Genomic DNA, 15,721 nt, shown 5'->3' on the forward strand with positions numbered 1-15,721 from the left:
AATTTCAATTATTTCTATTGTTAAAAATTAGTTTTTGTACGCTTTGTGTAACAATTTATTATTTTGTTAGTCATGCTAATTTTTACTATAAGAAATGATTAACTTTTTTTTATCTAATGTAAAAGAATTAATTTATTTAATTTTAAATTATAAAGAACAAAATATAATTTATCATTTGTATAATAATTTTATGTTGTAACTGATGTTTGATGAATTCAACTTAAGATTCTTTCCCTCAACTCTCAGGTTACTTATATAAAATAGAATTTTAATCAAGATTTAAAATAAAAGTTTTTGAACGAAAATTTAATGTAAATAAATTTCAAAGTAACTACGTAAAATGGGTCCAACCAAGACTTAATGTTAGGTAAGAATTTAATTAAGTCATTGAACAATACATCAGCTATTACGTATTGGTTTGGGAAAATAATGCGAAAGTCCTTTACCCTGTCATTCATGATTCAGGGTGAGTTTGGATGGGCGGTGCGTTTATTTGTGGTTAGTGTAAAAACAGCGGTGGCAGTGAGATTAGATATTGTAGCGATACTGTAACGTGAGACAAAAAGCAAGCTAAACGCACCGCACCGCACCGCACCACATCCAATCGTCCATCCAAACCCACCATGAGGAATAACAAGTACAAGAAAATTTGGTGGATGCTGCATCTTCTCCACAATAACAAGTAAAAGGAACAGGGAGAAGTCTAAAATTTTTGAAGGATGGAAATTAAATTCTATTTTTGTGATTTTTAAAATATTAAATTAAATATTTATTATTTTTAGGAAGCTAAAATATAATTTTATTTTTTATTAATTTTAAAATTTTAAAAAAATTAAAATATTAAATAAAAAAATTCTATTTTAAGAAGATTAGGCCGTAACCACAAATTGTTTTTGCCTATACCAATGATATAAAATGTAGGATTGAATTGAGAGAAAATGTAAATACTAAAAAATTAGGTCAATTTTTCTCAAATAATAAAATTTGAAAAAGTTAAATTACTAAATCGATAAAATTAAAATGATATAAAACTAATACCAATGTCACATATTCCTTTTGATTTTTATATATTTTAATATTTTAGTCACATCTTAACCTATAACAAAAGCGAACACTAGTCTTGGGCTCCCTTTGGATGCAACTGCATCTCAGTGCATTGGCTGTTTTAGGCTAAAAAAAAATTACAACTGAAACGTTAGTAAACGCAAGGCTGTTTGGAAAGCATTCTTCAGTGCGTTGAGAATGCATTTCACCTCCCCGGAGGCTTAATTTCAGACTGGAGCCTTTTGTTCCAGTGAAAATTGGGTAACTTCAATTGCTTTTTTTTCCTCTTTTACCCATATATTCTTCCGTTACATTCTTCTTCAGGCTTTTCTGATGTTTGGTTACCCTTCTTCTCCCCTTTCCCCTTCCCCTTGGGTTGCAAATCAGTGTTCTTGGATTTTCTGTGTTTCTCTTTTTTCTAATTGAAATTTTCATTTTTTCCTTATTTGGTTTTGCATTTTTTTTTAAAATTCTGTGTTCTTGGATTGACAAGAGCAAAAGTTCTTGATCGGAAGTTCAATAATAAAACTGTCTTGCTTGATTTCCATTATTTATTGCTTGGTTAACATTCTGTAAGGCCTTTGTAATTATGCTTCAATATCGTGTTTCAGTTTTGTTTTTTGTTGATTATTTTCTAATCTTGAGTTTCCCCTGTTCTGCATCAGATATGCATGTACTATGAGTCCATAATCCATATTATTTCAGTGATAACATGGGGGGTGTACTGAGGACATTGTTATTTGATCCCTCTTTTTTCTTTTTCTCTTATTTAAGGGACTTACATTTGTTATGCTCAGGTGTAAACCTTGATGGAATCTGTTTTCACTTTTCTTTCTCATAGAGTTTTTACATAGCTTTATGGCTCTGTAATGATGGTCATTGGAGTATATCCGTCCTGTGGATTTTTGATCTAGCATTCTCGTCTCCCAAAAATATTTTAAGTTTTACATTTTCCTTTATTTTCACTGGGCTTTGGGAGAGGTTGTTAAAACTTTTGCAAAACCAGTGAACTTTTGTGGTATCTACCAGATTGGTTCAATGCCATTTGCTTATTTTCTTGGCATATGGTGGAAGTCGTGACTCGTGAAAAGCATTAAAAAATAGCTCGTTTTAGTATGTATAACCTAAGTTATCGGATTTTGGATCAGTTAATATCCAGAATCAAAGAATCACTGCAAACGTGATATATTGTTCTTATGGTTCCTTGCTATTCTGTAGAATCGGTGAGTTTATTTGCTATTCTGTAGAATCGGAGTTGTTCTTATGATCAATGTTGCAAACTTTTGCTTCTAAAGATGCTTGCAGTGGGAATTTTTATTGTTAGACTCCTGTGACTTCTTTTATGACTCTTCAATAGTCTGATCAATAAAGTCTTTGTTTTGAATGGTTTTCTTTTGTTGCAAAGGATGGTGCGCAGGATGAATTCAGTTTTATGCTGTATTTTAAAATGCTATGCTGTCTGTATGCTGATCTGCATTTTATTCTCTTGTGTTCTTTGTCTGGTGATGTTCAAATTGTTAGGGAGCTTGTTACAAATTTGTTAACGGTTTTGTTTATTAATGTTTTCTCTGTTCATTGTCTTGGCTTTTCTAATCTATTCATCCTTATTCTGCAGCATATTGAAGACTTGACTCAGGAAAAGTTTTCACTGCAACAAGCTCTTGAGGCCTCACGTACATTAGCAGAATCTTTGGCTGCTGAAAATTCATCTTTGACTGATAGTTATAACCAACAGGTTTGTTTCCAAATATTAGATTAGCAGCATTACCGGCTGTCATGGTCATGATATGTTTTTTTTTTCAGTTCATCGTGCTTCTCCATTGCAGCACTTTCTGTCATTTCATTATCCTAATTTGTATTCTCAATCCTTCTTAAAAATTTCTTAATTATCTTACATTTACTTTTCTCCCCAGAGAAGCATTGTCAACCGGCTAAAATCTGACATGGAGAGCTTAGAAGAAGAAATCAAGGCCCAACTGGTTAGTATTTACTATATTTAGGTACTGGTAGTCACTTCAAATTGTTAGAAATAATTGAATCTCATATAACTACATACCACTTTATGTCATATGGTTAATGCAATGGTGTTTGTATGGCATGTGTCATGTGTGCACATATGCACATTGGTTTAGACTTGTTTGTGCTTAGATAAAGTTCTATCTAAAAATTGAGATACCTACTGCTGTCTATTGCATCTCTGGTGGTACCCATTAACCAAAAAATGCAGTACAAGGAACCCTCTTGAGGTTGTCCATGTCTATGCCCTTTGATCTACACTTGAAGGGGCCTTAAGTAGTGCTATCCCAAAGTTATTAAATATTGGGTTTGTTTCGGTTTTATATTCAGGTTGGGCCTCTCAACCTATTGCCTATTGGTTTTAGGTTAGATGCTTAATAACTTTTTATCTATAAAAATGATCCTAAGGCTGGAGCTTGTCCATTTTTCCTGGATTCAATCATTAAGTCTTTGTTTTGAATGGGTTTTTTTTTGTTGCAAAGGATGGTGCACAGGATGTTGTTGAACTTTGGCCTGCAATGCAATAGGAAACCAGCAGCAAACCAGCGTGCAGACCAGCATCCTAGCTGAACCAGATAAGCAGCAGCATTTTGTTTATTTTGTTTATTTGTAACTTGATTTAGTTGCAATGTAATTTATACTTAAAGTTAGTAGGAGTAGTTGTTGATTTATGTTTGATGTTATAGCTGGTATGTCAGCTACATTTTGTTTGTAATTCTATCTAGGCTTTAGTCATGTATCTTATACTTGACTCGTTCAAGCTTTTGATGGTTTTGAACCATGAACAATAAGAAATGAATCAGATATGTTGATGAAGAATTGAACATGTGGTTTCTATTGGATTTCTTCTGAAATTAAGAAATGAATCATTTTTCATTCATCATTGCATTGCTTCATCTTTAGCTCAAATGTGAATCATTTTGCATTTTCTCTTCTGATGAATATTCCAATCTATTGGACAAATACACTAGTGTGATGTTGGAAACATGGATCTAAATTTGAATTGTATGCCTTGGGTTTCAATATAAATGAAGTAGAAATTATATATTTAAATTTGATTTATTATATAAATAGTAAGAATAAAATGAAAAGTATAAAAATATTTTGAAAATATGAATGTTACATTTTTAAAAATATTTTATCCAATTTCTGTTTAAATAATGTTTTGATTGATTGTAGGCTAAACAGGGATTTAACAATGCTAATGTTATAAAGTCATATTTTGACGTCTTTAATCTTATATTATAACTCCAATGTTAAACTAAATCAAACTTAAAGTTTAACTTAATTTTTATCACCCCCAATGTCTTATAATATTGTATTAGTAAAACATTTTAAAGGATTTGGTATGTAGGCAAAATTTTATACAAACATAGATAACGAAATTAGTTCAATTGAGTAACACTGTTAAACCTTCTTGTTAAACTGAGCTGTTCAGTAACTTATGTGCTAGGAATTAGTAAAAATCAACAGTAGCATATTTATGTAATTGTAATAATTCATTTTTAATTATTTATTATTGAAAATAATTATAATTGTAATAATTTTTAATCATTTATTAATTTTATAATTGTTAAATAATTTTAAAAATTTCTATTATATATCATTTTTAATCTAATGTAGTCATTTTCTATTTTCACCTCACCGCTATAGCTGCGTTTGAATCCAAACACACACTCCACCGCTGTTTCTAATCTCACTGCTACAGTACCCAATCTCACCGCTACAGTAACTAATCTCACCGCCACCGCTGTTTTTAACCTCACCGAAGCTAAACACACCCCCCATCTAAACTAAGCCTTGGTTTATGGCTTTAACTACATTGCCTCTACTGTAACCCAAACCATACTGTTGGACAAGCTTTAAATCTACTTTTAAAATTTTATTCAGCAAACATTCATGACATGGAAATTTACTGTATTTGATGAAGCTTAAATTTGCATTTTTGCACAATTATGACATGTTTAAGATAAGCAAAGAGTTGTGACCAACTTAAAAGGTTTTACAACTTCAATATTTAAAGCTATTAAATTTATGTTTGTTTCATGTCTTAATAGAGAAAATGTTGAATTATTTTACTCATGAATTTTGTGGTTCTTCTAACAATGGATGGAGCTTGAAATACTGTTAAGTTTGAAAACTCAAGGTTTGTGCAAAATTAACGTGAGTAAAGAGATCAGCATCTAAACTTATTCTCCCAAATGCTTATCCAACTACACAAAGGGCTGCCTAGAGACTGTTCATTCATCCATCATCTTACCGTTCGTGTTAGCTTGTTGATTTGCGGTGTTGATGGTGTTCTAACACAAAGGTTTTGTTTGATAGAGTGAAAAGAAGATTAAAAAGGGTTAGAAAAATAGTAAGTCTTTCACTCTAATTCTTGGTGGAAATTTTGCTCATCCAGAGTGGGTGTTGGCTGCGCTCCTATTTGCTTTTCAATCCCAAAAAGAAGAGTTTCCATATGTGAATCCAAACATCGTCACGGCTCTCCTCATCCCTTTTGTCGTTTTCATGAATTGCTTGCTATAAATTGGCAACAAGGAGTATTAATTAAAACCAAGAACAAAATCCTTTCCAATCCAATATTTCAAATCCCTTTAATCTTCTTGATCAATAAAACCACCCCACCCAGATTGTTGGTTAGCTATCCCATCAAATCATCTATCATCAATTTCCTAACGTTTCCTTTTTGGTTTATTGCCGTCTCCCACAAATCTAATCTAAGTTGTTTTAAAGAAAGAAAATGAGCTGGTGGTGGGCTGGTGCTATCGGAGCTGCTAAGGCAACTCTCCTTTTTCATTGGCTTGCTGGATTTCTGTTTGCCCTTCACGAAATTGATTCTTTTTCTTTGTTTTAATTTTTGCAGAAGAAATTTGAGGAAGATGAAGCACCGAAAAGCCTCAAGAGCGTTGGGCTGATCATTGGAGTCACCGGCATAGTTGGCAATAGCTTGGCTGAAATCCTCCCTTTATCCGACACTCCCGGCGGCCCATGGAAAGTATACGGGGTGGCTCGTCGGCCCAGACCCAACTGGAACGCCAACCATCCAATCCAGTACATTCAATGCGATGTATCCGACCCGAATGATACCGAATCGAAGCTCTCTCAACTTACCGACGTCACTCATATCTTCTACGTCAGCTGGACCAACCGAACATCCGAAGCAGAGAATTGTGAGATCAACGGTTCCATGCTTCGCAATGTTTTGCGTTCCGTGATCCCAAACGCACCCAATCTCCGCCACATCTGTCTACAAACAGGAGTCAAACATTATCTTGGACCGTTCGAGTTGTTGGGTAAAATCCAACTGCATGATTCGCCTTTCACTGAAGATTTACCGCGGTTGAATGCTCCCAATTTTTACTACCATCAAGAAGACATCCTCTTTGAAGAAATCGAGAAAAAAGAAGGATTAACGTGGTCGGTGCACCGACCCGCAGTCATATTCGGGTTTTCGCCTTACAGTTTAATGAACCTCATTGGCAGTCTTTGCGTTTACGCCGCCATTTGCAAACACGAAGGCAAACCGTTACACTTTCCTGGGAGCAAAGCCACTTGGAACTGTTACTTTGAAGCTTCGGATGCGGATTTGATTGCGGAGCAACATATATGGGCGGCGGTGGATCCGTACGCCGAAAATGAAGCCTTTAATGTGGCTAATGGGGATGTTTTCAAGTGGAAGCATTTGTGGAGCGTTTTGGCAGAGCAATTCGGGATAGAATAATTTGGGTTCGTGGAAGGGGAGAACCGGGGGTTGGAGGAGATGATGAAAGGGAAGGAAGGAGTTTGGGAAGAAATAGTGAAGGAGAACCAGTTGCAGAAGACGAGTTTGCAGGAGGTGGGAAATTGGTGGTTTACAGATGCGATGCTTTCGGCTCCGTTGCCGATGCCGCTGCTCAGTATGAATAAGAGCAAGGAGCATGGGTTTTTGGGGTTTAGGAATTCTCAGAATTCGTTTGTTACTTGGATTGATAAGATGAAGGCTTACAAGATTGTGCCTTGATCTCATTCAATCTCTTGTTCCAATTTGTCTCCTGGGTTTTCAAAACTTTTGTTATTGTACCTCTAAAATAAGCACATAAGGTAAGCTATTATGGCGGTGGAATGTGGAACCGTAAGATGTTAGACACACTGGCTGACCTTCAAATGTTGGCTCCCTGTATTTGTTTATGATGCATTGTATTTTATCCTATTCTAATATTAGAATTATACAATAAAAACTTGTTCGGTTAGACAAAAGCCTTGGCGGGAAATTTATTGTATGTCAATTATTGTTTAGCTTCCATTAAGTGATTATACATTTTATAATCTGCGTTTTTATTATTTACTTGGTTTTAGCTTTAAAGTTTTCAACGACAGTTTTATCCTCTTGCTTGCCTGCCCCTCCCCGATTTCCTCTTCCCTCTCGCTGGAATTGATATGCCACTCGTCAACTTCCTTACCCTCTATGGACAGCGCCACCAAAACCGTCACCATAATCACTCAACAAACCGCCGAATCACGATTTTTCTCTCTTTCTCCCAAATGCTTGGATAACCGAAAAAATTAAACAGAAACTCAAAGTAGGAGTGTTCAAATGGTTAACCAATCAGTTAACAGAACCAAATTAGTATTAACCAAACTAACTGAACTTTTTAATCTTTTAACCGTTAACTGAACTAAAATTTTTCAAAAAAAATTAATCGAACCTAAATATTTCGGTTAATTGAATTAACCGAAATTTATATATATTTTTTGCTAAGACAAGTATAAAATATAAAAAATAAATAAATCTATAATGTTCATTTGACCGAATTAACTGAACTTAACTAAACTAGTAATAGCCTAATACATATAATATATAATATTATTTATAAAATTTGATTAATTCGGTTAATTACACAATTTCAAATCTAATTAACCGTTAACCGACCTTCGATCGAACTAGATCCGTTAACTAACCGATTAACCGAATTAGGTCGATTCGATCGGCTAATTCAATTTTAACCAACATTTTAACACCCCTAACCCAAACTACCGTACTATAGAAGCAGACAAAACCGTTGTAAGAAAATTTGACTGAAAAAGTGTTTCTTTCATGAATGAAACGGAATCGAAAGAAATTATAAGTAAAAGGCAAAAAGGCTTACGCTCGCCTCTGCGACAGTTAATTCCCCTTAATATTGTAATAATGCTAATTATTTATATGTTAAAACATAAATATTTAAATATGTAAACCCGCTGTTTGGTGCAGGTATAATTCTAGTTTCAATTAAATTAGTCGAATAGAAATTTTTAATGTGTTAGAAATACTTTTTAGGGGGTTATATGTGGGATAATCATCTTTGGGTCAACAAATTACTTTTTAGCTAGTAATAAAATATAACTAATAAGGGTAATCTGAATATTATATATTTAACTATTGTAATATTCTGCTTGAACTATTACTTTTATATTATTTTAGTTAAATTTACCCTTAAACGGTAGCAAATATATATTTGTAAAGATTACTGTTTTTTTGTGGCTATGAGTTCTGGGTAAAAGACGACAATTTGCTATATCTGGCAGACTGGCACTTGTCTTTATTCTTTTGGAGAAGACATCAGACGTTAGGCATGGAACATGTGCAATCACAGGCAACAACTCTGATGGCCTCCAAAATTTAGCTTAGCAGGTAGCTTCGTGTGTGTGTGTATATATATATATTCTGGTACTCCATTCATATTCCAGGGAAAATAGAATAACCAGCAATTAAAAGGGTACAATTAAGAGAAAAAAAGACATTAATTGTTGCCTCTTCATTAATTCATTTTCACCTGTATTAAATACTATAAGTCCATTCATATGTTGTAGTCAAATGTTAAAACAAATATTATATGTATATGTAAAATGCATAGCATAAGGTCTCAGTTTAAGAAAAAAAAAAGGAATAAGGAATTAATCATTCTTTCATCCAGAAGTCCTCTGAGCATTTTAGGACCCGGTATTAATATTCCTTTAATTTACTTAGCTCCAGAGTCCAGAGGTTCCTTTGTTAATCTGTGGTAAATTAGTCATAATAAGTCATTCGCACTGAATATATTCATTATGTGAAATGTTGTGGCTGTGTGGGGGTCGGGTTAGGCATCTAGGGTCACATCACATGCCTTAGAAATTGGCTGTGGTTGCAAGTCCGGATTCCAACCTTCCGAGCAAGGCATGAAAGTGAACCACTTATCCGCCCTTAGACTCTTCTTAAATTCCAGTTTCGTGCCTACGTATCCCATACGATTAAAATGATGCAACTGAAAATCAGCGACTGCAGTTTGGATGATATAGTTAGGTCAATCGAACTGCAGTGTTCTGTCCGTAAAACCCAACTCCCGACTCTCTATCTTCACAGCTCTGCACGTGAACATCCTCCTCTTTTTTCACCAAGTTTTGGTAGGTGGCGTGCTGAGAGCTACCCTCGCCATCCATCTAAGATAATTTGGGATTTTGCTAACCGAAAAAAACGATCGCCCGTTTTCAGTCTATGTCGCAAAGCAAACAAAATGGCAGAATAAAGTGTTCGCCTTCTCCCAGGTTGCTCAGCACAAATCAAAGATTGCTGGCTTGTCATCGATGGCAGAGTAATCCATCCAGCTCTCTTTTCATTATAGGATTGTTCCAAGTAGTGAATTAACTAGACTTGAACTTGACCAACTCTAATGCTTGTAGGCACTGAACGTGACAAGGTGCCTGGAAGAACATCCAGGAGGAGAAGAGGTGTTGATAGAGTCAGCAGGTAAGGACACCACACAGGCATTCAGCGATATTGGACGTAGCAAATTGGTTCAGATGTGACTCCTCAAATACTTGGTTGGCATTCTCTAGGGTTACTCTTTCAAAAAAGATGCAGATGCCCAGGTTGCTTTGATTGAAGAACCCAAGAAGAAAGAGATGAGTGCTTTTGTGATCAAGGATGACAGTATGCCCAAGTATGCAAGCATTGTCGAAATGTTCCTACCACTCTTGGTTGCTGGTTCCTACTTCTCTTATAGATACCTCACTACAGCCTCATCAATGGTGTAACTGATTTGGTATGACCAGAAGTTTCAAGATGAACCACCAAGCCAATTTCAAAATGCCTTCTATTTTTTCCTTTATAAACTATTCCAGGAATATAATATTTTATAGAGTTGGAATTTTGCTCAGAGATCAGTCCCTACTTATCTCTGATGCGACCATTTCATGAAGATAGATAATCTTCCATCTCTTTTTTTTCCTGATAAGGGTAAATAATCTATAATCTACTATTATTACTAGGTCATTAGTGTCATTAAACATTCATATTACCCAGCAGGTAATTACTAACAACTTAAACGTTTAAAGAACAAAAAAAAAAAAAGGCTGCATCAGATGGATTGAACGACCAACAAGTTAAGTTTAAAGATGGAACTGGGATGAGACCAGCAAAGGAACTTCAACACTTTCTGCCATTTAGGTTTGAGATCCAAATTAGATGAAACTCCCACTTCCCTTCTGCAGCTCTTAATTGGTTACAACTTAAACGAAACTGGTAGGGAATGGAGGGTTAAAATGCTACACGTTCGTATTAATACAAAGTACTATTCCAGAAGAAAAAGAATACATATATTACATCATCTGACTGCTTCAGTTCAAATCAATCGTCCCTCTGCTCCCTGGTAACAACAGGACTTCCCCCTAGCCCGAATAATCAAAACCGGAGGAGACAGAGAAACAAGAGGTTGTCAAGGAAAAGTGAAGGGGAAAAGGTACTTACTTTTTGTTGTACTACCTTCACTCAATACTTCACCGTGTATAACATCAGGGTGCCAGCATAACTTGCACAAGCTGGACTCCTTAACAACCTTCCCCCAAAATATTTAGCCACTGAGTATGAACTGCCAGTCGAGGATTCTGTGTCCTCATATTGCATAAAATCCAATTAAAACTGCATAGGATGACAAGAAGTTTAGGCTTCACAGACTTTCACGAATTCAATTTAAGAAATGTGATTATGTGAATACGATTACAAAATACAACATGAGCACCACAATCTGAAAGCATACAAAACAAACAATGATTTTACTGCAGGGGTCTATCAAGGCATTTAATCCTGGTTCTAATTATTTCGACACATCCCATGTGATCTCTGGCCTGCCACTGTTTTCCACTAGCAAAGAGTGAATCCTTAATGAATCCCCAGACCCGTGTTGTGCCATCTAAAGTCTAAACCACGTGAGTTATCCACTTTTATTTTGTTTCTATTGAAAGCAACTACCATCATTTATGTAAAACTTTATCCAATAGCCAATCTTTTATTGTATTCCAGTGCACTCATCAAATTCCAAAAACTTCATAACCAACAGGCATCAAGCAAAATTGTTTAAAATATCCAACTGAGCTTCTCCATTCCATTCAACCTGATAGCTTTAAAACACCCTCATAATTTTCTCATCTCTTATGACTAAACAATCCTATCCTATATATAAAAATGAAACACTTAGGAAAGTTGTTACCAAGAATACCTTTACTCCATCTTTAATTTTTTTCTCCTCAAATTGCTTCATGAATTCTACATGACCTAAAACACCAACATTCTAATGTATCATTCATCTGACGCAAGTTCATCTACTCTAATCATTTGTCCAAATTAGCTTGTATCTGGATTCACAAGCTCTATACATTCCAGTATATCAAGAAACAAAGAATCTCAGGTCCTAGTGGCTAGATATGCAATTCAATTTCTTACTAGTTATTTGGGGCACATTTCTTCAGTTATAATTTCCTTTCAGTCACTAGTCTATGCACATTTAATGCTCCTATACTGCACTGGAATGAGAATTCACCATTCAATCAAAGTAGCAAAGCACAGATTCTAATTAGCACAGATATTAGTGAAGAATGAAACTGCCTTTAATAATGATAGACATATAGCAGAAGTTTTTGCTCAAAATTTTAAAAATATGAGTGTATGCTTTATTCCTAAAAGAAAAACGAGAAAATATAAATAACAAGTCCAAAAAGTAGAGCAAAAAAACTAAACAAGTTTCAAGCAAGCTCACCAATCAAACAAAGGAAGAGGACAACCCAAACTGCTAGTCGAATGGGATGACCATACCGCATTTGATACTGAGACCTTTGGAGTAGTCTTTGAATAGCCCCATACCAGCCGTAAAGTTGCTTATCATAATTATCACAATCTAGGCAACTCTTACTTCGTTCATAGCATGCATTGAGGCCCTATAGGAGGAAACAATAAAACAGGAACTTATAAACACTAATGGGATAGCATAGGAAATAGTAACAAAAAATTTCAAAATCTATATCTCAAATAGGATAGCAGTAGATTAGGCATTCACCGTAGCTAGCTGAGGAGATCTCAACAACTCTGTATTAGACTCCGAATCACAATCTACTGCCTTCCACTTCCTGAAACCATTCTTCGACCACTTCACCTTGGCTACAGATTCCATTGAATTTAGGAAACCAGAGAAGCTTGGTACCTTTCGTGGGGGAATGGAGGGCTGACCATTGGAAGAGTTCTGTTCTAAAACATCCCCACCGATAGCAATCTTCCAAGTGCCAATGTTGGCACTAGCACTAGCAGTCCTCCTATGCCCATGTGACTTCTCGCCCTTAGCCTCGGAGGAGCTCCACTCAACAGATTGACCTGAATTCTTAGAGCAATGTGGCACAGATTCTATATTGATTCCTCGTGGGATTTCATTAGTCCTAGAATGACTCTTAGGAGGAAGTTCCTTTTCACCGGATACAGTTGGTCCGGACAAAAATAAAGCAAGATCATCGCATTCACCTTTGTCCAATCGCACCCAAGGCATTGATGTCTTACCCTCCAAAAGGGCTGATTCCTGCAATGATTTTTCAATCTTTGAAACCTGATCCTCAATTGCCACAATAAAATCTCGATGCCTGTCTCTCACGTCCTCACTTGAATTTGCATTGTAGCTTGATTGTACAGCCCTTTCAAACTCCTCTAACTGCAAAACCAATTCAATTTCTCAAAACGCTAAACCAATCACAACTCCAATGAAAATATTCACCGGACGAACAATCCATAAGAAAGATAGAAAACACAATATGACCTGCCATTTTGTGGTGCCAAGGGTAGTACGCAGGTCTCTACGGAGTTCCTCGAAACTCCACGAACTACAAACGTCTTTGCTGGCGTGTATCCATGTCCGATATGTCGATTCCATCCTTTGGGAGGGGAAAAGAAAATTAACGTGAGATAACTAGTTTCCAACAAATACAGAAGCACTAATTCAAAAAAAAAAACGCAGCAAAAGAATTTCAAGCGATTATTGAGTAATTGAAATTCTGAACCTTAGTTTAGCATTTAGGAACTTAATTCGAAATCTTCAGGTTTCAGACTAGGTCTACAGAACCAAAGAAAATTAGGAGGAAAACATAGTGGAGCCGATAAAAGAACCCTAATAAGAAAAAGGGAAGTAATTTACCTGTCCGCAGATTCCTGAACTTCTTCAGCCACAGAGAAGAAAGGATCTTTTTCCCATCGGTCAAAACTCGAAGCCATCTCAAAAACGAATTGAGACAATAATTTGCAATGAAATGAAACCAAATCAACGATATCTGCGCCCACAATTTTGGTTGTTTTTATATATTAGAAAGAAAAAAAGCTAATTAAAATTTGAAATCTAAGGGCTCCTTCAATAATCCAGGAACTGAAGTCACAGATGAACAAAATCTTCAAGATTTGAATCGAAAAAGAATGGTGAAAGGTAGAAGGATTCGGCTAAAGAGAGAAAATCAAGAAGGAGACAGAAAGTGAATTATTATATAGATTTGAAAGATCATAACAGACAGCCAACGTGGTGCCTTTATCTTTGATAATTATGTTAAATTTATTGATGGGAGTTTGACTGCGGAGTACGGTTAAATCGAAACACGATGTCGTTTCTTGACAAAAGACAGAAGGGTGGTCAACACTCTGAGCCTTAACCTGGTGTTCGTTTTTGAATTTTGACCGAAATTCAGACAATGTTGCCGCGTGGTCGAATCTTCGTTTCCACCTGAACTTGAAATCGGTCAACCTTAAGATTGGATTCATTTCAAACTATTTATTTTTGAATTTTTATAATATTTTATTTTTGTTATATCAAATAATTACAAGGTTGGATGTTCGAAAGTAGATCCAACCACCAGCTAGTATGCATTGATTAAGGAAATAAAAATAATCATTATTATTAACTTCAAACATAAAACATAACGCTAAAATATATTATAAGTTTTTTACTCTTAATAAATTTAGAAAAAGAAAAATTTTATAATGAATTTTAATTAATAAAATAATTTTAACCTAAATTTCTAAAAAATAAAAACATAAAAATTAAATTTATTATTTACTAAATGCACAAGAATTTATGACATATTTTAATAATAATAAAAAAAGAATATTGAGTCTCAATGGCACTTTTATTTTCTAAGAGCTTTTCTTCTCTTTAGACATTTCTTGAGTGTGGAGGTATTAACTTCAAATTGGAATTTAATCTTATTAATGATAAGATCAATGGAAAGGAAAGGAGAAGACAATTAACAGAGTAAAGATGCGTAAAGAGTTGTTTATAAAGGAAGATAGATAGAGTGCAAGCATAAGAAGAAAAACCCTCGCCCTTCAAGGAAAAAAGGGGTATTTATAGGCAACAAGACTCAACACATGTTTGGTAAAGTGAGCTAAAGGTGCACCATGTGTCAAGCATGCACATGCTCTCAAGGACCATACTCGACGAGGTTTCACCGAGGGGCAAAGTGATCTAAGGTGCAGCTAACAAAATACATAAAACAATTGCCCCTCCCCCAATCGAGGAAAAGGCAATAGAGTGACATTCCTTGAGGCAAGGCAATGACGTTTTGAATTTCTTCTTGTAAGAGGGTATAAACCTTTGTATCTTGTGCATGAATGGTATGTATGGTATAGAGGAATTATGTTGCATCCACGTTTTATAATTGTGATGACATTGATTTTGGTAAAAATGCGTGTCATTTGAAATTTTGTTAATTAATAGGAGGGTTATGTGTTTGTTGATGATAAGATAGATGAACCGAAAAATCATAATTGTAGTTACATGTGTCTATATTTAATTGATTTTGTGGAATTATGCCATCTTGGAGTTCTGCCAAGTGTCACGGGCTAAAGTGTAAAGCCTGTGACCATGGCACAAGATACGGCCCATGGAGGTCTATCGATTAGATGGGGATCTTTTAGCCAATGAGAATTGGCCCGATTCTAAGAACTGTTGGAGAAGCCTGTCAGATTAAAGCCTGGTTGGCCCGATAATGAAGATATGGCAACATATGCTATTTTTAGTAAATATGGGAATTATATCTTGTAGATTTGATTTGATATGATGTAATCTTGTAAATCCCTAAAATCAAGGGAAAGGGTAATCTCGTCCGTCGATGTAATTTGATCTTGACCGTCGATTTTAGAGGAGCTCAACTATAAATAGAGACTCTCCCCCTCATTTGTATCTTATCCATTGTAAGTTGAATTCTTAAGAGTGATAGAATTCTTTGAGCATTTACTCAAACACTTTGTGAGCGTTCTTTTTGTGGCTTTCTGTTGTTCTTTAGTAGTTTCTTTTGACATAATTGCTTCCGCTATACAAATTGGTGTCTTAGAGGAATTCTAAAGGAATCCTCACTTTTGGGAGTA

General features: G+C 35.2%; 3 protein-coding genes and 1 long non-coding RNA gene across 5 annotated transcripts; 3 read left to right on the forward strand and 1 right to left on the reverse strand.

Moving 5' to 3' along the window:
* The first annotated feature begins 1,117 nt into the window (after positions 1-1,117).
* On the forward strand, positions 1,118-3,940 carry LOC107905625 (protein BLISTER-like). 2 transcript variants are annotated; one of them, XR_001686565.2, is made up of 4 exons: positions 1,118-1,305; positions 2,660-2,779; positions 2,958-3,023; positions 3,543-3,940. XR_001686565.2 is itself a non-coding variant. In XM_016832319.2 (3 exons), the coding sequence occupies exons 1-3, from the start codon at positions 2,477-2,479 to the stop codon at positions 3,585-3,587; spliced, it is 414 nt and encodes a 137-aa protein (XP_016687808.1). In that variant the 5' UTR covers positions 2,011-2,476; the 3' UTR covers positions 3,588-3,940. The 2 variants fall into 2 exon arrangements, 1 of the variants encoding a protein (XP_016687808.1); XM_016832319.2 differs by lacking the exon at positions 1,118-1,305 and having other exon boundaries at positions 2,011-2,779.
* A 1,669-nt stretch (positions 3,941-5,609) lies between these two features.
* LOC107905624 ((S)-8-oxocitronellyl enol synthase CYC2) lies at positions 5,610-7,299 on the forward strand. The gene is made up of 2 exons (XM_016832317.2): positions 5,610-5,842; positions 5,927-7,299. Exons 1-2 carry the CDS (start codon positions 5,804-5,806, stop codon positions 6,782-6,784), a joined length of 897 nt encoding a protein of 298 aa, XP_016687806.1. The 5' UTR covers positions 5,610-5,803; the 3' UTR covers positions 6,785-7,299.
* Positions 7,300-9,491: 2,192 nt separating this feature from the next.
* On the forward strand, positions 9,492-10,325 carry LOC107905627 (uncharacterized). The gene is made up of 2 exons (XR_001686566.2): positions 9,492-9,650; positions 9,739-10,325. It is a non-coding gene; the product is annotated as an uncharacterized lncRNA (long non-coding RNA).
* A 139-nt stretch (positions 10,326-10,464) lies between these two features.
* On the reverse strand, positions 10,465-14,071 carry LOC107905626 (uncharacterized). Its single transcript, XM_016832320.2, has 5 exons — positions 13,506-14,071; positions 13,131-13,245; positions 12,387-13,025; positions 12,090-12,267; positions 10,465-10,975 (listed from the first exon to the last, which is right to left on the reverse strand). The coding sequence occupies exons 1-5, from the start codon at positions 13,580-13,582 to the stop codon at positions 10,950-10,952; spliced, it is 1,035 nt and encodes a 344-aa protein (XP_016687809.1). The 5' UTR covers positions 13,583-14,071; the 3' UTR covers positions 10,465-10,949.
* Between the last annotated feature and the right edge of the window lie 1,650 nt (positions 14,072-15,721).

Source organism: Gossypium hirsutum, chromosome D05, assembly GCF_007990345.1.
Source record: "Gossypium hirsutum isolate 1008001.06 chromosome D05, Gossypium_hirsutum_v2.1, whole genome shotgun sequence".
NCBI lineage: Eukaryota > Viridiplantae > Streptophyta > Magnoliopsida > Malvales > Malvaceae > Gossypium > Gossypium hirsutum.

Bases quoted from the DNA above. Each gene is read 5' to 3' on its own strand.
- LOC107905625 (XM_016832319.2), top strand. From the start codon at position 2,477: ATGCTGTATTTTAAAATGCTATGCTGTCTGTATGCTGATCTGCATTTT. The intron at 2,780-2,957 runs GTTTGTTTCCAA...TTTTCTCCCCAG, and splicing joins CTGATAGTTATAACCAACAG to AGAAGCATTGTCAACCGGCT. The intron at 3,024-3,542 runs GTTAGTATTTAC...TTTGTTGCAAAG, and splicing joins AAGAAATCAAGGCCCAACTG to GATGGTGCACAGGATGTTGT.
- LOC107905624 (XM_016832317.2), top strand. From the start codon at position 5,804: ATGAGCTGGTGGTGGGCTGGTGCTATCGGAGCTGCTAAG. The intron at 5,843-5,926 runs GCAACTCTCCTT...TAATTTTTGCAG, and splicing joins GTGCTATCGGAGCTGCTAAG to AAGAAATTTGAGGAAGATGA.
- LOC107905626 (XM_016832320.2), bottom strand. From the start codon at position 13,582: ATGGCTTCGAGTTTTGACCGATGGGAAAAAGATCCTTTCTTCTCTGTG. The intron at 13,026-13,130 runs GTCATATTGTGT...TTGGTTTTGCAG, and splicing joins TTGGCACCACAAAATGGCAG to TTAGAGGAGTTTGAAAGGGC. The intron at 10,976-12,089 runs GTGAGCTTGCTT...CATCCTATGCAG, and splicing joins CCTCTTCCTTTGTTTGATTG to TTTTAATTGGATTTTATGCA.